Source organism: Lichenostomus cassidix, chromosome 3 (assembly GCF_008360975.1).
Source record: "Lichenostomus cassidix isolate B80296 chromosome 3, HeHo_3.0, whole genome shotgun sequence".
NCBI lineage: Eukaryota > Metazoa > Chordata > Aves > Passeriformes > Meliphagidae > Lichenostomus > Lichenostomus cassidix.
The window spans coordinates 76,560,374-76,583,009 of NC_139483.1; the positions used below are offsets into that span (position 1 = coordinate 76,560,374).

Consider the following 22,636-nt stretch of genomic DNA (forward strand, 5'->3'; position numbering starts at 1 on the left):
TTTTCCAGCTATGGACATTGGATATGATGATGAGATGTGGACATGCCTTGGTGTTGCTAACAGCATTGAAATGCCTTCTGTCTGGTTTGCTGCTCTATTCCCAATAATGCTGAAACCTCTGTTAGTCTTCTTGAGCACTGTGCATCATTGTTTACATATCATATATAAATATAAACGGTGATGGTAAACATCATTAAGCTGATGTTTACCAAGAAATACCACAATGACATTGACACCTCCTTCCTTAACAGTAAGAGTTGGTTTGGAGGCCATCACTATTTTAACATCGTTTCTGAAAGCACAATGGAAAAAATTAAAAGCACAAAGTAGAAATCAATGTACACTTTTATAAATTCACTAGCACTGAATTTTTTTGAAGTCGCTTCGCATCGAGACTCTGCTGCAATTCTCCACCCATAGTTCTGATTTTAACTACCTTGAACAGTTACATATCTTCAGTAAATATTGTTTCCAGTAATTACTCTTTTATAAAAATAATTTATAAAGCTATTGAACAACAGTGATCCTATCATAGGTGCCATGGGACTACACTGGAAAACTTTCTTCATGGTGAAAACTCTCCATTATTCCTCACTTTCTTGTTTTGTAACCATTCACATGCGGGGAGCTTCTTTCTGACTGATTGATTTCTTTAAAAGAAGAACCTGTCAACACTCTTTTGGAATTTGAGGTACAACATGTCATCTTGATCACTCTTGTCTATAAGGTCATTAACTTTTTAGAGAAGGCCATTATAATTGCTATAACTGCCTAAAAGGAGGTTGCAGTGAGATAGTGCCAGTCTCTTCTCTTAGATAGCAAGGATAGGATAAGAGGAAATGGCCTTAAGTTGCACCAGGATAGGTTTAGATCAGATATTAAGAAAAATATTTTCATGGGAAGGGTTGTAAAGCTTTGAAACAGGCTGCCCAGGGAAGTGGTGGAGTCACCATCCCTGGAAATGTTTAAGAAACATGTGGATATGGAATCTGAGGACCTGGTTTAATGATAAACATTGTTAATGGTGAATATCTCAGGTTGATGGTTGGACTTGATGATTTTAAAGCTCTTTCCCAAACTTAGTGATTCTGTGATTCTAAAGTTCATAATATCCTTTAAGAAAAGTCAAACTGCCTCTCGCTCTTCTTCAATACATACTGTATTTATCTGGTGTCTACCTTTGGTGGTTTTTACTATCTTTGTAGCTAATTTGTCCAGTGGAACAGTCAGTAGATTTTTGGAGTTCCAAAGAAGGGGAAAGCTGACACCTTCCACTCCTGTGACACCAATGACAATTCAAATCTGGTTTAACAGTTTTTTACTTGGCTTTCTTCTGGGTAAAATCTTGACTTGCTACTGTTCGGTCCATTTACTTTAAATCCATCTCTGGTCCTCTGTCAATATGAGTATTTCTTAACGTTGCCTCAACAGCAGAATTGTTACAATTCTGCTCTTTGTGTTCTACTCTATTAAAATTCTACTTTTAAAAATTTAGTTATTCCCCATTCATCATTTATACAATTATTTCTCTGTATTCCATGCAGTTCCTTGTATTATCTTTTATTGCAATTCATGGTGTTGACATCAGACCTTTCCTCCAATGCACTGAGGCTGCTTTGAATTCTGACTCTAGATACCCAAATGCCTGTTTCTCCTTCAAGCATACCCTTATGCCTGAGTTTTATAGTTCTGTCATCTGTCTTTTTATTGAAAATATTGACCAGCTATTTCCAGGATGCAATCTGTGAAATGTTATTTAATGTCTCTCAGCAGCAAATTAATAGTATTACATTAACCATGGTCTTTCAACCATGTTCAAAGTCACAGTTTCATCTCAACCCTATTTCACTTGTTTAGTAATGAAATATTAAAAAACCTCATTCAAATCTACTTTTCCTCCTGCTTACACTAAGGCAGCCAGTTACACTGTCAGACAGGACATTAGACTGGTTTGACGTCAATTATTGCAAAGATTCACATCGACTGATCTTTATAATCTCATTATTCCCTGGGGGAGGGGCAGACCAATGGATCACTTGTCACAATTTATTTTCAGATCTCAAAACTCCAACTTCCTTCTTTTGTACCCTCCTTAAAACCAGGTATTGTGTTCACCCTCACACTCACCCAGGGGCATCACCCATCTCTGAGGAGCCCTTGGAGGTGATAGTTTCAGCTCAGAGTCTGCAGCAGCTGTCACTCCCAGCGCTCCTGGGGAAGTGCCATCAGCCTCTGTTGACTTAAATACCTCCAACTATCTAAATACTCCTTAAAATGCCCTTCCCTGATCTGCACTGTGCTGTTGTCTGCTTACAAATCAACCTTTTTTCTGAGACTGGGTCAGACATGAAACCTTTCAGCATGTTCTGCATTGCCCCATTAGTTCTCCCCTTCCCTTCATCTGTTTCTCTTTTTCACTTGACTCATTGAATTTTCTGTATCACTCAAAAAAGAGATAGTAGAAGAGGTCTAAATCCCACTGTTTCTCAGACTTTGTGATGTGAACATCGAAAATAATGATATTTTCCCCTTCCTTTCCATTAACTTAACAACTTATAGTAGTAATGCATCACCTTTCTTCACCATCTTTAAACCTACTAATCATAATGACATGTGGCCCAACATAATTACAAACAAACAAGGGCTGGACAAATGCAAAAAAAAAAAAAATCTCATGATATATTTTCCTCAGTTTTTGGAGTCTGGTTTACAGCTCATGGCTTTGCAAGTCTCAATATGAATACAAATTAGTGGGTTTCTATCCTACATTATCCCTGGGAATTAATGTGTCACACAGTGGATTATGTCTGGTGAAGTGCATGTCACCAGGTAAGAGCAGCTCCCTCCCATTTAATTTTCTCTTTCCTCCCTCAGGTGCTGGGTGGGTTTTTTTTTTACTTAGCTACCTCACTTTCCCTCCCCCTGCAAAGCTCTTCTCTGGGCAGTGGACTACTTCTCAGTCTTCACCTGGACCTGCTGCACCACTCATCCACTAGCACCTCCTGCTTGAGGAGGCCTTCCCAATTAATTTTCAAATCAAAGGCATGTTATGGAGGAACTGTCTGTGCACTCACTGCTCCAAACCCTCTTTCCTTCCTTTGGGACACAGGCTGGGGAGTTCTTTAGCCCAGCAAGGCTCATATCTCTCCAGTAGCTGGACATTAACTCTGTCCAGCACCACTTTGTGGTGACAGGACACCACTGCTCATGCAGGACTGTCCAGGCTGACTGTGTCCCAGGAGTCATCCCACAAAATGATGAGGCACTGGCTGATTCTGACATCTCCTCTTCTCTCTGCTCCTTCTGCTATCTTCCCTTCTGGCATTACCTGGTGTTTCCCTTCCCTCCCCACCTCTGCCTATCCAGCCCCTTTTCTCCTCAGCCTCACCCAATGCACAGGCTCTGCTGCAGATCCCAGATCCCTTTGTCTCTGCCCTACTTTTTCTCTGCAGAAACCATCTGTATGTTTGTGCATACAATCCCCAGCTCCTTTTGGCCTTTCTCCCATTCCCTAATCCAGCATTCCCCAGTCTGGTTTTGGCCTTTAACAGGATGCTGATGTGGTCTGAACCCCTGTCACTAACTGGTCACTAAACAGAGGGACAAGAAAAGCCTAGTCAAATATGTAGGCATTTAATAGGTATTTAATAAGACTTTTACATTTCTCACAGATCCCCATAGTACCAATAGAACTTTGCCAGTCCCATGTCCATCCTGCTAAGACTTTGCTCCCTGCAGAGACTTGTGCTGCCTCTGCTGCCCTCTCCTGCCCTGTCCAGATGTAATTTGATGGGAAAACCATGGAGAATGAGGGTGCTGGCATTGCCCTGCCCACCGTGGCATGAGGTCTGTGCAGCACAGGAGGTGCAGGATGGGAGGCACAGCACAAGCTGTCCTTCCCTGCTCACCCACGGATGGGGAGCCCAGAGCTGAGTACCATGGCATGGCTGGCAGGGATGTGGGACTTTCATCACTTTCTTTACTTTCCAGTTAAAAGTCCTGCTGAAATCTGGCTCAGCAAGCCCCACATTCCCTGTTGCTGTGCAACATTCCCTGTGGTAAGGGAGGCTGTGGATTGGCTGCACTGTGGATCAGCATGAGCAGCAGAGCTCATATCTGACAAAATTAAGCACGTGGTGGTCTCAGAGGGTTATGATGGGGATTCCACAGTCTCTGCCACACTAGCAATGGGGTGGAGGCATCTTCCAAACATGAGATAAGCAGAAAGGAAAAGAGCCCCTTGGGTGTCTCAGCCCCAACTACTGCTGCCAGGCTTCCTGGGGTGGCAGCACCTCTGCTCAGGGTAGGAGGTTTGCAGTGAGTTGCAGCTACATCCCCTTGCTCAAATATGGCAGATGACACAAATAAACAGAGTGACAAAGATTTTGCTGCAGCCATATCTCCGCAATATTTCCTAAATCAGGATCTGTTCTACCATCTCTTCTCTGATCTGCTGTCTTCCATGCAGACCTAAGAACATCAAATGGGATGGAGAGCAGAGTGTCCCAGAATTTAATGAAATCTGGTAATAATAACATTAGCATTAGCCCAGTCTGCCAAAGTCACCAGCACTGTTCATCAAGGATGTCACCCTTTGGACCCAGGAAAGACAGTGAGAATCTGGCTGCAATACTTCATTCTTCTCTTGAAGGAAATATATTGGGTCTTGTTTTTTCCTGAAGAACTAAAACTGTTTCTTGATTTAACTCCTCCAGGAAGCAATGTTCTCAAGTCATAATTAGATTATCCTACTAAGAGTGTAAAAAAGAGTGTAAAAAAAAAGGTCCCTGTCTACTACTGGTACATTGCCTTCCACAGAGAAAAGAGTATGATTTATAGGTGGGAAATGTATGTTGCAGAAGTAATTACAAACCAAAATGTTACTTTGGGTAATGACCTCTCACGTTTGTTTTGGTTACTCCCAAAAGCTCTTATTTCAAAGATGAAGAATACTGTAGGGTTTCTGGTGCACACTGTGAGTGTGGTCTGGACATTCCTCTGGCACAAATCCTGTGAAGCTGGGCATTTGGAAATGCCTGCTGGGACTTTCAGATGTCATGGTTGGACAGTTTCTTCTGAAAATCAGACACTGTTAACCCACTGTTAACTGCAGGGTGTTAACACTGCAGCCCTTCTTGCTGTGTTGGAGTGACTGTAAGAGCCATAGGAAATATCATGCTTTAAAATACAAAAAGAGTAACTGCTTTTTGCCTTGTGTCTGTAGCAGTAGTGATCAAAATCTGGGTTGGCTGATTTTCTTCCCTAGCTATCCTAAGCTTCAGCCACCTCATTGCGTCCCAGCCCCAGCAAGCCTCAGACTTTGAGGCAGAGGCATCTCAAGATCCCTTGAAGCAGTGGGTAGATCTGGGGCAATGACAATGACTATGAAGAGTTTGCATCACCCCAAAAGCCACCCTAGCAATGCACAGGGAGCACTGTGAATAAATGCCACTCTGCTCCAGTTGTTGCTTTTTCACAAAGCATCTCTGTGAGCTTCATGAGACATGTAATGCCTTTTGGCATTGTAACTGCTAGGACATAAATATTGACTTTGGTAGTGGGGAGGAGGAAAGATTGTTCATTATTCAGTATATTTTTTCTCAGGAATGATTGCTGAGTTTTAAAGACAGCCTGTGAGCCCAGTGAAGGCAGGAGTGACACTCAGAGCCTGTTGTGCTGAGCAATCTGAGTGATGTCTGGGTGCAGCTGCCGACCTCAAACACCCAGGGACAGCAGACGTGAGAGGGGAAGCCATGGCAGCTCTCCATTGATTCACAGCCCAGACAGGCAGGGTAATGGGCTCCCATGATGGAGCTGTCATTGATCAATGAGCCAGCAGAGGACTCCCCAGGAACCAGAGCAGAAAAACTATTTATTGAGTAGAAAGAAACGGGGCTTCAAATTGCAGTAACTGCTAACAGGTAAAAATGTTTTGCTGCCACTGAGCTGTGACAATGACTGGCAAAAGGAAGCTAAACATCCAAAGCTCAAATGAGCATATCCCTGCAGTGGATGGAGCATGGGGGACATTTTATGCTTGTTTGTGACAAGGAAATAAAGTTCATTTTAGAGGCGATGGAGAAACACCTGGAAGAAATAAAAGGAAGCACCCAGGGTTGCTGAGTGCAGAGGATGGGGATGATTTGGCCACAAATCCTTGAAGGCCATGCCTTGAAGTCTCCCTCGACAGGCAGAATAGGGCCAGAGCCACCATGGAGCATTAGGTAAGCTCTACAAAGGAAATGAAAAGTAGAAATTTCAAGAACATAGCTTGCTTCATTCCTGTTTGAATACCAGCATTATTCCTGAGCAGCCAAGAGTTTACTAGGGCACTTTAAAGTCATGTAAATCGGTCAGCTTGTTGCCAGAATCTGCTTATCCCCAAAACACGAGAAATTACTTCCTGACAGCCAGCAGATGAGAAGCAGGCAGCAGTGAGACATATCAGCAAGGGTGTATAACAAGGCAGAAGACTCCATAAAGTGCATTTTGCATTTGCAATTGTTTTGCCATGTGATGCCCAGGCCCAAGCAGTGCCAAAGAAGCTGTTTCTTGTAATGGCCATGGTGCTGCATGGCCCAAAGACTCCCCCAAACAGTGGTCTGCCTGTGAGCTTATTCCCAGCCTTCCTCTGGGAAGCAGAGAGCAGATCCCAGAAAAAACCAATCCTACTCATCCAGTGCTTCACTTCAGGGTGAATCAATGCCATAGCCCCATGTGCCCACCCCTGGCCTGGTTGTCTTCTTCTCTGTGGCAGCATCAAGATGAATGTCCCTCCAATACTATCAGCTTTTGGAGTGTTCCCAGCCCAGGAAGGAACTGTCCTGCAAGGCCTGGGGTTCCTCCACCGCACACCAAAGGGATGATGGTGCTCAGGTGGTGACAACCATCACTGCAAAAGGAGTTTTGCCACTGTAAATCTCTACAGAGGGCTTTGAAATGTATGCTAATGGTCAAAAAGCCTTATTAGTAGAGTTGATTAGAGTTAGTATTTATTACAGAGAGAAGCTAATTTTTTTACTTTTAGTTAAAGATGACTTAGAACTGTTGAATGTTTAAAATGTTACTTTTGCTCAAGCTAGCACTTACATTGCCAAAAGCAATATTCTTTCCTTTAATGATTAAATAAAATACTGGCCAAAGACCTGAGATGACCTTTCTTGACAGCTAGCTGGGAGATGGTATGAAGCCAGAAACAATTTTCACAGATTTTTTTCTTACTGCCCCCCTTCACCCCCAAAATAATTTGAAAATATTTCTTCCCATGAACATACCTGGCTGACTCTGGTCTATGGGTATTAATGGCTGTGCCCCCACCAGCAGAGGTCCTTGGGCAGCTTGTCCAGCCTCCAAAGCCCCTGGCGTTGCCAGCCAAAGCTGGGCAGGTCTGACTTTGCCAGACAGTCACAAACAGGGGCATCCCACCTTACAAAAATCATCACCACCCTCCTTTTACCCTGTCCCTGCTGTGAGCCCAAGCATCCCCACCCTCCCCACCCTCTGCCATGCCCAGCCTGACACCAGCCTTTGGTGAAAGGGTAACAAAAAAGGTAAGCACCATTTCTCACATGCGACAGAAGGTAATGCTGCAGGGATCCTCAGCTTCCCTCCTGCCATCCTCACCCCCCTGGCCATGGCCACCTGTCTCAGCTGTCCCTCTTCCCCTTGTTTCATGCAGCCGGCCGCAGCGGCAGAGACGGGAAGCCCACGGCGAGGTGCACAAGCAAGGCAGGTGAGCAGAACCCTCGGGAGGCTGCTGCTGGCCCAGCCCTGCTGGCCACATGCCCACGGCTGAGCTGGGCAAGGGAAGGGGCACCGCTTGGCCAAGGCAGGTGTCTGCAGGTGTCAGTGATGCCATCAGGCCCCAGAGGAAGCCCTATTGCCTGACACCCTCATGGGGCTGAGGTGTGGTGCCACAGCCATTTGCCACAACCCCTCGGGCTTCATGTGGTGCTGATGTAGTTTGTGTTGCCTGTGCTGTGGGAGTGAGCACCTTCCCTCCAAGAATCCCTTCTGCAGAGCTGAGCCACTTCCATGGACTCTCCACCATGCTCCTTGTCCTTCCTACTGCCACTGGCAGGGAGAAAGCACCTGTCTGAGCACAGCCAAACCTGCTCACAAATATTTGCTTTGCCTGTGTCCTGCTAATATTGCTCCTCTGGCTTGGGCAGGCATAAACCTTCCCTGATGGACACTCACAGATCTTTCAGAGTCTAAGTTAAACCTAAAGCAGAAGCAGGAGCTACCTTTTAAAATGCCTGAGGGATAATTCATGAGCAGAACTCACCGATGGAAGTAGACAACTCACCCCTCCTACAAATTATTGAACTCAGACAAAGCATCTTTCTAAGATACTTTGTAGTCCAGATAAAGCTCTGGATTTGTGGGAGGACTTGCTGGTAACACCACTGGTCTCTGTTAAGAGATGGTTGCATTGGCTTCTTGTGGTACAGCTGCCCATGAATCTGTGAGAAGTACAGCATGGCTAAGCAGTCATTTAGGAGGAGCTTTATCTCAGGAAAATATTCCTCATCAAGTTTCTTTGACAGCCTGTTTTCCTTTAATCTATTTCTTATTTGTCTTGGTTATATTCAGACAAGTGCCTCTCTGAGTGTGCTATCTTTTCTAAAATTGGGAACCAGCAAAACCTCTCCTCTTTTTCTTGAGCCCTCCTGCCACTCAAGTGTCTGGCATGCAGCTGGCTGTGAGGGCAGCAAAGGCTCTGCCTACACAAGGGGGAAACCAAGGAGCTGCTGCCACCACCATCCCAGCCAAAGCACTGGGGCACTGAACAGCAGTTTGCATTTTGGATGTGGAAGGGGATCAGAGCCTCCTCTGTCCAGCACTTGGTGCCAACACCAACAGCTTCTGGAATTACCCTCCCAGGCTCTTTAATGCTCAGAGACCTCCCAGGTCTGTAATGCTCCTTTTTATCCTTGATGGAAATCTGGGGCAGAAGCTAATAATTTTATCCCAAGTCAGGGGGTGGCCTGCCTCCTGGCCTGGTTCCCAGACTCTCTCCATTTTGTTCCTGGGCAACAGCCAGTAGCTTATTTGATATATTGTTTCTCTAATTCCTGGCCTCACACTCCATCATAATTCAATGTCAGGAATGCCTCCCCCCACACTTATTCACACATACTATTCCTCTAGCCCACACTTTTGGATGGCTGTTCCCAAAATGCTGCATGCATAGAGAATTTTACAGGGACAAAAAGCTATCAAACAAATGTTTTCTCAGTGCCAGAATTATCACAGGTGCCTGAGTGCAGGAATCTGTTTTTAATGATGTGCTGCCAACCACTGCAACAATGAGAGGGTCATGGTCTAAGGGGTGGATGTTCTGAGCAGCAAGTGGGGTGAAACCAGCAAGTACTTCTCACAGGCACTGCTCAGGGCTCACAGCTGTGCTTCTCTCCTCCTGGTAGCCCAATCTTAAAACGAAGCCCTGACATCACCAAATCTCCCCTGACGAAGTCAGAGCAGCTGCTGCGAATAGATGACCATGACTTCAGCATGAGACCAGGTTTTGGAGGTATGAAATGTACACATTTGTCACTTTTCCTGTTTTACACTGTAATTTTTCATAATGTAACATGTACTGCAGTGAAGAAGCAGACTGGCCTTTCTGTCTCTAATTTCTGTTATTTTGAGTTGTGAATTCATGGCATACGTGGAGGAATAGAGGTGCAGTGAAATAACCTTCTGGATGAGCAAAAAGCATAGTCAAAGGCATGGAAATGTGATTAACAGGCAATATAATATTCCTGGTGTTCAGTGACACTTTCATCTGATAAAAATCTGCATATACATCTTATGTTTATTCCTGGATGATGGGGGAAATTCGAAGATTTTTGTCTTACTATGGCCGGATGTGTGCATAATCAAAGGATGCACCACACTTACTTCATTTATAACCCAAAAGAAAATATTTTGACTGTCTGTGTTAATGCTTGCTCACAGTTTTGTGGCTGTGTGCTAGAGCAACCTAAGCTTTCAGGGAAATGGATGAAGGAGAGCACGTTTCCTTTCAGCCCATCGGATTAGAGAATGTTGTAATTTATCTACCCTTTCTGGCTGACAGATGGTCATTCAAATCCAGGATACCATTATATACTCTGATGAAAGAAGATTTTATCGCTAAATGCTCAATATACAAAATACCAGCATGTTCAATTAATTTAAAAACGTTTCAGTTTCATAGCAGTTCACTAATGTGAGCATTATTTTACTTGACAGCTCTCCTGGACTGTAATTGCCAGAGGTATATGAGGCACTAGTCAAAGCCTTGAGGAGGGAAAAAAGTTCAGAATTCCTATTACATGAGGTCACAGCTGGATCCTTCTCCTCGGGAGCCTCAGGCTTAGTGGCACATGCCTGTGTCCAGCTATGTGTCCCCTCCTGCCACCCTTTCTCCTCCACAGCTGGGCACTGAGTCTTGTGAAAGTCAAACACACAGAGTAGCTCTCAGGGATGTTATTAGCCTGCGAGGGGAGCAGAAGCGAGGGAAAAATTTGGAGTAATTCTCCCACCTTCCCTTAGCTCTGCCGCCACTGATGTCCCTGTAAATGGACTTTCTGCCAGGCATCTCTCTCACCAGTCCTGGATCCAAACACTAGAGCTAAAAACAATTAAAGTTGCTATTAAACTATGAAAGGGCACATGTAGGATGACACAATAAAAAGAGAAAGTTATTAGTAGGTCAGTCTTATTACTGATTTTAATTGATATTAGGAGGGTTTTGTTGTGAATTCCAATAATTCATACTTTCTATGGGTTCACTGTGTTTTCTGTTTCAGACTGAGCATCTATTTCTATCTGTAAGACAGTAAAGCCAGAGGATTACTTTGCCTCACTAGGTTTGTCAACTCTTTTTTTTTCCCCAGGCCCTGCAATTCCTGTTGGGGTGGATGTCCAAGTTGAAAGTCTGGACAGCATTTCTGAGGTGGACATGGTAAGTCACAGATGGAACCTCTGGAGACCAAAACTCTGCAGGCTACCCGGGCTTGTGTCCATGGGGTTTGAATGCTGCCAAGGACAAACACTCCATAGCCTCCAGAGGCAGACTCAGGCTTGATCTGAATCTGCCAATAGTTACTTCTATTGACCTCATGCTACCATTTCATGTCCCTTGAAGCAGAAGGAAGAAATCTGACATTTTGTTTTGTCTAGGATAAAATGGTAAAAGAGTCCTAAGACTGTCTCAAAGGATTTGGGTTTCTATATTTTCTTAAACACTTAAAAGCTCTGAGGAGACCAATTAATGCATTAGTTTTAAGGCACTCACATATTGCAGTCATAGTGTCACTTTGGATGTGTTCTGAGGTGGTCAGTGGCCTGGCAGCTCCAAAGGAAAAGGGGGAATGGCTTTAAACTGAAAGAGGATAGGTTTTGATCAGATGTAAGGAAGAAATTCTTAACTCAGAGCATAGTGAGGCATTGGAACAGACTGCCCAGAGAAGCTGGGGATGCCCCATCCAGGTCAGGCTGGAGAGGCCTTTGAGCAACTTGGTCTAGTGGAAGATGTCCCTGCCTACGGCAGGGGGGTTGGAACAAGATGGTCTTTAAGGGCACTTTTACAATGCAAACCATTCTGTGGTTCTGTGAGCCCCAGAGTCTGTCAGTAACTCAGGTTTTGCTTTGGAAGAGAAAAAAATCACTCACCAATACAGAGTATTTTTCAAAATATTTTGACCTTCCAATAAAAAATCAAATAACTCTGAAGGTTTCATGGGAAGCCCCAAATTCTCTGTGCTCCTAACTAACAGACAGAGGGTTGAGGAGCCTGCACTGGCCCTCCTCCCATGCCTGAGCCAGGAAGAGGGCTGTGTGGCATTTGGCAGATACACTGGTGGCATGTCAGGCTCCTCTTGCCACAGCTATTTCAGCTCTTGAGTGGTCTGGGATATCTGCTGTCATCCAACCTCAGGGGTGTGCATTTGCCCCAGAACTGGGGACCCCTCCAGCTGACTTCCTGACTCCAGTGCTTTTGGCACCTTGGCACCTAGCCATGGGTAGAGCTTTCACCTCTCCTGGGATGGGTCCAGCCCTTCTGGTTGAGGAGAAAACTTGTGAAGGTAGCCAGAGGGCCCCTAAAAATATTTGGGACTTGAAAGCCAAATGGAAGAACTAATATCAAGGATTTGGAAGTCAAAGAAAAAACCCAGACTCCCAAAACAAACCCCAAACCATACAAAACCCAAACAACAAACCCATTCTTGGGTTTTTTTAAAGCAAACATTAAGATTTTGAATTGGCTTCCACGGCTTTTGAATACTGCCTCTGCTCCTCCTCTAATGTCATGTTGCAACACTTACCAACATGGGAAAACCACTAGATGGCCTTGGTTAAAAAAAAATTCAGGGTCAGTTTTAGCTGTTAGCAAAATACTAAAGGAGAAGACTTTATATTTTCAGAATCAATTCTTTTTAACCAGTGCAACTTTACAGAAAAAAAACCCTTTGTGATTAGCAAGATTGTTGCTTGTTCTCTAAATGAAGAGACATCAGTGACAGAGTTTTTCATTCTGTACTAAGTTTAAGCTTGAGAAGTTAGATATGACTAAACCCAGTAAACCTGTCTGACCTGAAGAATAATAAAGCTGCAGCTGGTGATGCCCCTTGCAGCTCAGGGAGGGGATGTGCCCTCAGGAGAGGTGCTTTACAGTTCATGGTTTGTCCCAGAGAGGAACAATCACTACTGTGCTGATGAGACATAAGTTGTGACAGAAGCCTGTTTATTGCAGGACTTCACCATGACGCTTTATTTGAGGCACTACTGGAAAGATGAGAGGCTGTCCTTCCCCAGCACCAACAACCAAAGCATGACCTTTGATGGCAGACTGGTGAAGAAGATCTGGGTCCCTGACATGTTCTTTGTCCACTCCAAGCGTTCCTTCATCCACGACACCACCACAGACAATGTCATGCTGCGGGTCCAGCCAGATGGGAAGGTACTTTATAGCCTCAGGTAAAGCTGCATTCGGTCAATGCAAACTATTAGTGGAAAGAGAAAGTGGTTTAACTGATTCCTGTACTGTGTTTTTGCATGACTTCATACAAAAAAAAGCATAAAAAATAATGAATGTGCTGACTATCTGCAGACATCTGAGTGCCTGTGTGAGTTCATTTACATGCCTGGTGCAGAAAGCCAGTTTCTGTGCCAGTGTTGCTGGTTCCACCAGTGTCCCTTCCCCTTGTGTGCATGGTCAGCCCCTGCTCCTGTTGGGACCAGCAGGCTGCAATCCCCATGAGGCATTGCTGAAGAGGCAGGGCACACTCTAAGTCAAAGGGCAATGTCTGATAGCAAAAAGTCCAGGGCAGCTGTAGTTATCCATTTCACTACACAGAAAAGTCTCTGGGCCTAGCAAAATGTGCAATTTCTGTTCTGGAAAGCAATTATGAAGAAGTATAAATTGTACCAGGTGCCACTGTAACTTTATGAAAAGCAAAAACACAGGTGGAACATCCTTCAGCACATGAAGTGACAAGCTTCAGAGCAAGGCTATATAGCTTCTGGTGACTCCCATGTATGGTTAGAGCAACCCAAACACTTGGTTTGGCTCTTCTTGCTTTTTGCTCGCTTTTCATGTGAAATGCATGAAACATTTTCAGGAGGTTTCTGATAAACATTGTTTTGTCCTCTGGCTTGAGGGGTAGTCCCAGTCCTGGCTTTCTGCCTTATTTTCCAAATGGTTGATCAAGTGACATAAATCTGAATGTTATTGAACTGGGATTTTTTTTATTTCTGATAAGCAAATAAGATACTTTACTCCATATAAAGTACTTTACTCCAATACTGTCATGCTTGGAGATGTTGAATGAGGAGCATCTGCATCATTATTTAACCCCAGCTGGGAACTAAGCCCCATGTAGCTGCTGGCTCACTCCCTCCTGGTGGGACAGAGAAGAGAACTGGAACAGTAAAAGGGAAAAAAACCTTGTGGGTTTGGATAAAGGAAGATTGATAGGTGAAACAAAAGCCTTCTGTGCAGGCAAAGCAAAACAGGGAGTTCATTCACCACTTCCCAAGGGCAGGCAGGTGTTCAGCCACACCTAGAAAAGCAGAGCTCTGTCACACTTAACAGTAACTTGGGAACAGGAATGCCTTTATTCCAAACTTCCACCCCTTCCTTCTTCCCCCACTTCATATGCTAAGCATGATGCCATGTGCTGTGGAATGTCCTTTTGGTCAGCTGGGATCAGCTTTCCCCTCCAAACTCCCTGTGCACCCTCAGCCTCCTGCCTGTTGGGGTGGGGTGAGAAGCAGAAAAGGCTTTGATGCTGCACAAGCCCTGCTCAGCATTGATGAAAATATCCTTGTTTTATTAACACTGTTTCCTGGACAAATGCAAAACATAACCCCACATTAGCTACAATGAAAACATTTATCTCAGACAAATACAGCATGATCTGTCGATCTCCAAAAGAAAAAAAAAGTGATTCTGTTTTAGTTGGCTGCAGCTCCATCCAGTTAGAAAAGAGGATTGCCCAAGGACCCATAAAAACCCATAAAGAGAGGAAATTTCTGTACAATATTCTGAAGCAAGAATGTCAACATTACCTCCACAGAAATGAAATAACAAAATACCTGATAAATAATCAAAGCACCAGACGATAGATAATACATTCTGAAGGACAAAAAGAAGAAAAACCTGACTGATAGGAGATTAGTATAATGATCACTCATAGATCATGAGCAAGACTCATTAACTTGTAAGAAAGTTGCAGAATACACTGCTTCTGAAGGCTGTGGATGTCTTTAGGGAATGTTGGTAGTGGCAGAGGTGAAGCTGAGCCTGCCACAATGTGAGGGGGTAACTTCTCAGCCTGCCAAGGTGTTTTATGATTCTACAAAAAAAGTCAAGCAAAGAAATTCGAGATTCCCTAAGGGGCATCAGTCTGACAAGAATTCTTTTGTTCTTTGATATTTTTATCTTACAGTTCATTTGAATTCACAGCCTGAACAATGTCTACCTCCTCGTTATCAAAGCTTTCTCTTCACTCAGTAGATTAGACAAGGTTCGTGTATTCTTTAGGCCTTTGCAAAGTTTGGTCAGGTCCTGGGTACAATAAAAAAGGACAATAATATGACATCTTGTTCAGTTACAGCATGCATGCCTACACTCTCATTTAGCTGCCAATCATCTGCATTGCAAGCATTTCTGATTATCTAAGGAAGATGGGAACAGGAAGATATCAAACTGCTCAGATTCTGCTATGCACAGTCTTGTGCTTAAACAATTGCCCTGTACAAAATGGTGCTGAAGGTCTTCAATAGCAAATTGTCAGAGTTTCAGTATTTTATTCAGTGGTGAGTGGAGGTTGCAGTGCTTTGTGAATGCTGGGGAAGGACTAAGGTTCCCCTTAGGAGTAAACAGGTCATTAGTACCTGTCTGCCTTTGCTGAATGCCTTTGCTGGATGCCTTTGCTGGCAGATTAAATTTTTCCTTGGTGTCTGCCTTTTTAGGGTTCTTTACCAGACATGGTTTTCTCATCTTGGAAACCACTGCAGACCTCACTGGCACCTAAGCCTCTATCTGAGCCAAACACTTTCACTCAAAGGATAAATCCAGATAGGAAAGAAACATCAGGTGGAACCCACACGTGCAGAAGGACTACTAACATAAGGGATTGCATTGTGCATTTGTCATTATGTGACAAATGTCTGTCTACCCCTAACCCTTCTATAACTTATTAAGTCTTCCCCCATTATGATTTATAGTTTTATTTTCATTTACTGCTCTAGAGTCCAAACCAGTCGAGTCAAGATTTATGGATGGTTCCAGTTCAAACACCGAATTATGCTATTAAAAACGTGATGATCAGACTATAGCAAGGCCAGAGCTTTTGACTGATAGACCAGAGCTTTTCGGTGGTCACTACTGCATTCCAGCCCCAGCCCTGGCTCGAGCCTGTGCCCTCTGGTGGCTGATTCCCATGTGTGACCACCGGGTTCCCACCGAGCAGCTGGAAATTCACGCTGTGCAGGGGCAATTACCTGCATCCCTCGTGGCACAATGGTGACTTTGATAAATGAAATTATTTTATTGTACAAAGCATCTGTTTTAAGCAGAGATATGTTTGCTGATCATCGGGGGGGAAAGTGTTCTTTTTGCCCTTTGCCATTTTCTTCTCCAATATTTTCGTCATCTAGTAGAAATTTGTAATGGCCTTTCTAGTCACCTTTTTTAACAGTAGTTTGCTGAGAGGAAGAGATGGCTTTAACTAGAGTGGAATGGCTTTATCTGAATGGAAGGAATTATTTTCAGCTGACTGGTACTTGCTGTGGTCGTTTAATAAAAGACCAAACTCGCAGCTTTACTATCTTTCAGTCACATAAGGAGACCAGCTTTTAATTGAGTGATTTTTATTATTCCTAGAGTTACAGTAACGGCAATGTGCAACATGGATTTTAGTCGTTTTCCTCTGGACACACAGACATGTTCCCTGGAGATTGAAAGCTGTAAGTAAAGTGAAGGTGTAGGGGAGCCCATGGGCACCCAAACTGAGTTATACCAATAATTAATTATACCAATAATTAAATTGCTGCTATATTCATGGGAGCTCCAACCAAAGTCATCAGACTTCAACACTAAGAAAGACTCCCTGCCTATATTTTTTCGCTAGAATTAAATGGTGTTTGCAACAAGAGTGTTTTTTAAAACCAGCTGTGAGCACTGTCTTTCCAGTGCCCCTGAATGGCAGCTAGGCTGCCCCACTGCCACCCCACCCCCTGAGACCCTGGGTCACTTGCCTGCAGGTCAGCAGTCTCCAACAGCACCTGTTTGCCCAGGTGCCCTCAAAAACATGGATAAATGGCCCTACACCCTTCACGGGCACCTTCTGCCCATCTGTGGTGTAGAAACCACGATGGGGTAGTGACATTAATTGCCCTCCTCTTATGCTTCTTTGTCCTACTTGAGATAAACCTAGCTTGTGCCCTTTGTCCCAAGTATGATGCACATATGAATTGGCCAAACTTCATAGAGCACATTTTAAATTTTTGGCTTTTCCTAGTTATTTTCTTCCCCTTCCTAAGCTTGCAATAAGAAATTACAATCTTAATTCTTTTTTAATACATTTATGTGTGATTTTTTTCTCCCTGTCTGAAAAGAGCTGCTACTAGCCAACCTGAGAGGATTAACATTACTGTTACTTCCACATGTATTAAAAATCCAAGTGATGTTCACGTGTGTTTCATAGGCAGAAAGTTTACCCAAGAGTTTTTCCTCCCACGTGCCTCAGACCATTGATAGATTGTTCCTCTCGTCACCCCAAACAGGTTCTTTCTGCTAAGGCTCCTTTACTTCTGATTTTAGGGGTTTACAACAGATAGTTTTTCAAGTTCTGATGTGGTGGTTTACTTGACACACATATTAAGGAGAGTTTACAAAACATAGCAGGCATCAGGCCTGAGGGCTGTGACAATGAGCTAGTCCACTCCTTGCCACAACCATACCCATCACCTAGGTGGCTGGCATTTGGTAATTGACCTTTCCAGCTGGGAGCTCTGAGATAGCCAGGAGAGCTGTGGGGGCACACCCTGGGCTGTGGGGGTGGTAGCAGCTGTCTTAATGCACTATCCTGAGTTTGCTCTGCTCCCCCAGATGCCTACACTGAAGACGACCTAATGCTCTACTGGAAGAATGGGAATGACTCCCTAAAAACAGATGAGAGAATATCACTGTCCCAGTTCCTGATTCAGGAGTTTCACACCACCACAAAACTTGCCTTTTACAGCAGCACAGGTGGGTAACCGAAGTACCTGCCAGAGAGTGGGCTGGGGGAAGAAGGGGTGCAAATTGTCTCTCTTGACCTTGCCTGTGAAGGATTGTCCACTGGGAGTTCTCTCTGTGTCCCATCAGACCTGCCTCTTTTCTATACCAAGTTGGCTGTCCCTGCCACACACTTCCATCTCAGTGGTCATGCAGTCTGGGAAGACAATCCCTCTTCAAGGACTCACTAAGTCTTAACTTGAATTAAATTCTCTGATTGCATAGGTCGTATTTCCTGGAAGATATCAGCCTGAGAGATGCTTTGACTTTGGTAGTTGGTTCAGTAAGGAGTTTTTTCTGTAAATTGCAATGATCTGCAGCCATTAACTGTGTTTTCATAAAAGAAAATTAGTCCCTTTTTCCCTGATGCAACATCACCCTATCTGAAAGTAGTCTGACGTTGGTGTAACTTCTCTTTTTCATTCTCTCTGTTTCACAGGGTGGTACAATCGCCTCTATATAAACTTCACTTTACGCCGACACATCTTCTTCTTCTTGCTTCAAACCTACTTCCCTGCCACTCTCATGGTCATGTTGTCCTGGGTGTCCTTCTGGATTGACCGACGAGCAGTTCCTGCCAGAGTCCCGTTAGGTAAAAACAATCTTGTAGCCAGCAGATCTAAGAGACAATGGCTGCAACCACAGCTTGGCCATCAAGTTGGAATGCCCTGTGCCATGCATTGCCCTGGTGTTGCCTTGAGGCACAGAAGTCAGCTATGCCACACACTTGTGCCACAGGGACAGGGCGTGTGTCCCATCATAGTGCAGACTCCCCACGTGCCCTGCAGTGCCGAGTGAGATGCTTTCCCTATTTGCACAGGATGCACACAGCATGAATCAGGGAGCAAACGTCCCACTCTACTTTTATTATTGTGAACAGAGACAGAGCACGTGTACAGCCAAGGTGTCAGTGTCCTTCAGAGACTTTAGTGAGCAAGAAGGTGAAAATCAGCAGCCCTGACAAAATCAGTTTATTGAGTTTTGCTAGAGGAGGGCGGGTGGAGGTAACACTGAACTATGCTGTGCAGTTTAACTTGTTAAATGAGTTTTGCACTGCAGTGTGAGGGATTCAGCTTCCCCTTTTGCAGCGTCTTTCAGAGAGATGAAGCCGTATGTCACGGGAGTCACCATAGGAGCAGAACTGTGATATGAACATAAATCTTCTTCTAAAGTGGATGTTTCGCCCTCAGCAAAGTGCTGTTTGGTTTTTTTTGCAGGTTCTGAGCTCAGGCTTGCTCCCTCTTATTCCAGGCAACATGCCTCAGGATTTTATTTATTCTTAAAATCATATTCCTCAGTGGAGAGAATATATAGAGACATAACAGAGATGGCAGTAGGGCATTTTTTCATGTCTGAATTTAGAAATAGCACCCATTGCCTCGACACATCATTAAAAGAAACAGTTTTTAAAAAACAGTTTGGGCTGTGGCTTTTCAAAATATGTAGGCACAACCTTAGCAGTATTTTTAGTACCTAGATACTCCTGTGAATTCAGTCCTTTGTGCTTACATACATAATTAGCCCCTGAAATGAGAGGGTCATGGAGAGGCTCTCTCAGATCCAGGGTAACACTGAACTGCAGGGGCTCCTGCCTTTGCTCATGTGGTCATTGTGCTTGCCCAGCGTGTAACATGGGACAGCACTGCCTTGTGGGGCACCATTATTCCCTGCTTTTGCTCCAATGAAGGTACAGACCAGGTGTGAGAGTCAGCTGGTGACTTCTGTGACTTCCCATGAAGCAGGACTTCCCAGGAGAAGTCCAGTGTACAGAAAATGTGAGGGGAAAGAGGTAAAAAGCAGCAGCTTCACTTGTGTCCATGCTGTGGAGGGGTTGAACTAGAAGCTGAGATACTCAGAATTGTAGAATCATAGAATATCTAGAGTTGGAAGGGACTTGTAAGGATCACTGGTTTCAAATCCATGTCCTTGTACCCCTCCAGGGACTATCCTGAGCCTGGAATGGGGTGCAACCAGCACAGGGTCAAAGTCCTGCTGCCTGGCCATGGGGTGGGAGGCTGATGGTGTGGTGAGGAATCAGACTGGGAACACCCTGAGACCAGAATTAGGGCAGTACACACCAAATGGACAAGAAAACCCCAGTTACAAATCAGGGCTGTCTGGACCCTCCTCAGGCAGTGAAACCCATTACCTAAATGTGAAAAAAGATACTGCAAGGTAAATTCAGATGTCAGGAAATTGTAACAACTGCTGTATTTGTGATGAAGAGTTTGGTTTGAAAGCATCTTATGGTCTCTTCTGCTGGTGTATTCCAGGGATTACCACCGTGCTGACCATGTCCACGATCATCACTGGGGTGAATGCCTCCATGCCTCGTGTTTCCTACATCAAAGCAGTGGACATTTACCTGTGGGTCAGTTTTGTGTTTGTCTTCCTCTCGGTGTTGGAATACGCAGCTGTGAATTATCTGACAACGGTGCAGGAGCGGAAGGAGAGGAAACTGCGGGAGAAGGTGAGGTTTTCTATCTCCAGTGTCATTTTATTGCCCCTGGAAAAAGGTGTGGCAAAAGTCTGGAAATGTTCAAAGCTTTGCAACTGCAGTGTGCTGGTTTCAGCTACCTGGGGAAAATGCAGTGGATACAAAAATACACCAGCAATGAGGCATCACAGGTTATAAAGATTTGCCACACACAACCCACACCCCAGGTCTGAGCATGCTAACTCCCTCTAAATATAGTCCTCCCCTGCCTGTATAGATGGGATGGGTCTTAGGATTTTACCTTCAAATATTTTTTTTATACTGAAGATTAAAACCCGTGGCTAGAAATAGTTGGATTCTGCATTTTGGGTTTCAGATTATATGGCAGATATCACCTACTTTTGTCTATGCCCCGTCTAAACTTACACAGTAGTCCCAATTTTCCCATTCTGCCCTTGTTACATTAAATTTTAACTAAAATTCCAGCCTAAGATCTCTCCAGATGGGGCAGGCCTCATACATTCCTTATTGTGATTTCCGTCTGTCCTCCTCTGATTTTCTCAGCTGCAAGGTGCAGGTCCAACCTTTATTTACACCCTGATACCTGTACCTAAGGAAAAGCCAAAGGAGCTTTTCCACGGACAGCCCTGCTCTCTCCCTGACTGCACCTGTGCCTTGCACACATGGAAACAGAGATGGAAAAAGCTGCTGTCCAGCTCCACCCTCTCGTTCTTCATTTTGCATCCCAGCAGCCTGAATTCCCCAGACCTTCCCCTTCCTCTGTGGGATGGAAGGAGGCAAGGGATGCATGTGGCTGTGCTGACATAGCTCAAACCCTTCCTGCCCTTGTTTGCAGCCACAGCCTGCCTGTGCGTGCAGCCTACCTCAGCCCCGGGCCATGATGGTGGATGGCAGCTACAACGACGGGGATGTCAACGAGCTGGGGCACTTCATGTCCGAGAACGGCGACAAGCAGGACCGCATGATGGTGCAGCTGGCGCTGAGCTCCGAGAGGGGCTCGGCCAGGAGGAAAAACCAGAGATACGTCAGCATGCGCATCGACACCCACGCCATCGACAAGTACTCCAGGATAATATTCCCTGGGGCATATATTCTATTTAATTTGATATACTGGTCCATTTTTTCATAAAGATTCGTAACTTCTCTAGTCACAGAGCATTGTGACATTAAATGAAAGAATGGTCTCATAGGCTAACAGAAAGAAAATAGAGAATTGTTTTACTTGGAAGGAAGATTGATTTTTTTCCCAGGATTTAATTTTTTTTATTAGAGGCAACTCATCTGTGGCATAAATAATTGTGGAAGTTTCATATGTTGGCAAAATATAGGTTATACAATCTAAAATTTTGTACTTATTTAAAGATGTGCTATGTTCCTTCTTGTGCCTCACAGGCCACTGTAAACTATTTCAACAAGTGACTATAATTGCCAGTTGCTTATATATGGTGCATCCTCCATTTTGTGCCCCTGAAACCCTAATTCTCTGAGCACCTGAGTGCATGCACACATCTCTCAACTCAGCAGACTGACCACATTCAATACCAACAAATACGAGAATATGCAAATACTTGCATGTTTGCAGGATGAGGTCAGAAATGGTAATTACAAACAGAAAATATCCAGTACCAGGAAACGCTTTGGCAAGGTTATTGACAGCTACAGCTTGCTTTCACAGCTTAATGCATGACTCATTAACGGTACTGCACTGGCAGGTCCACATAGAAATACTTTCAGACTTGTGCTTTGTCTTAATTGTATTTAAAACAAGGAAATATTTCCAAACTGTGTTGACTAAGTTTTTAAAATATGAATTGCAATGTATATTTAATAAGGAACGAACAAAAGCCAGACTTCCTGCAATGCTAACTAAATCCTCTGGGAGACACAGGAGCTCTCCTTGGATCTGCTTATTTGGGTCACTGGGAGTTTTGCTCCTTAGTTTTTTGGGAACAGGTCTCTCTACAAAAGGATCCAGTGAAGACAATCTGTGAAAAAAACCCCAAACTACTTCAGGAGAAGCCTCTTTCCTCTGATATAGTCTGGGCATTACCAGCCTGTATAAGCCAGACAGCAGTAATTGTACTGACTTCCAGGAAAATCCTGGTTCATCTGTTTTTAGTAAAAGCATAATAGAAAGGTGCTCAACAGCTGACAAAGCATTAGTATGGACTTTATATGCCAAATACTTTGGAATTAAGTAAGAAATCAGCTTCCACCATAGGACAGCAGCTACATTACAGACTCAAGTTGAACTAACAGAATCTGCTTTCACGCTGCATCTGTCCCCCAGCATCCTGCTGCCCACCATGCCCTCAGAGAAGGCTCAACACCTTCCAAGGCAGAGTTAGGGAACACAGCTGGACCTGGGGGCAGTTGGCACTGACTTAAGTCCCAACTCTCCA

General features: G+C 44.3%; 1 protein-coding gene across 1 annotated transcript in view; it reads left to right on the forward strand.

The window, feature by feature from the left end:
• Positions 1 to 22,414, forward strand: part of LOC146440027 (gamma-aminobutyric acid receptor subunit rho-1) — a 28,340-nt gene extending 5,926 nt beyond the window's left edge. The window contains exons 2-10 of the mRNA XM_085056362.1: positions 7,679 to 7,732; positions 9,429 to 9,535; positions 10,887 to 10,954; positions 12,746 to 12,969; positions 16,382 to 16,464; positions 17,609 to 17,749; positions 18,216 to 18,368; positions 20,050 to 20,246; positions 21,070 to 22,414. Coding sequence (XP_084912488.1) covers positions 7,679 to 7,732; positions 9,429 to 9,535; positions 10,887 to 10,954; positions 12,746 to 12,969; positions 16,382 to 16,464; positions 17,609 to 17,749; positions 18,216 to 18,368; positions 20,050 to 20,246; positions 21,070 to 21,363 — 1,321 coding nt within the window. The 3' untranslated portion in view covers positions 21,364 to 22,414. The remainder of the gene's footprint in view (positions 1 to 7,678; positions 7,733 to 9,428; positions 9,536 to 10,886; positions 10,955 to 12,745; positions 12,970 to 16,381; positions 16,465 to 17,608; positions 17,750 to 18,215; positions 18,369 to 20,049; positions 20,247 to 21,069) is intronic.
• Positions 22,415 to 22,636: the final 222 nt, after the last annotated feature.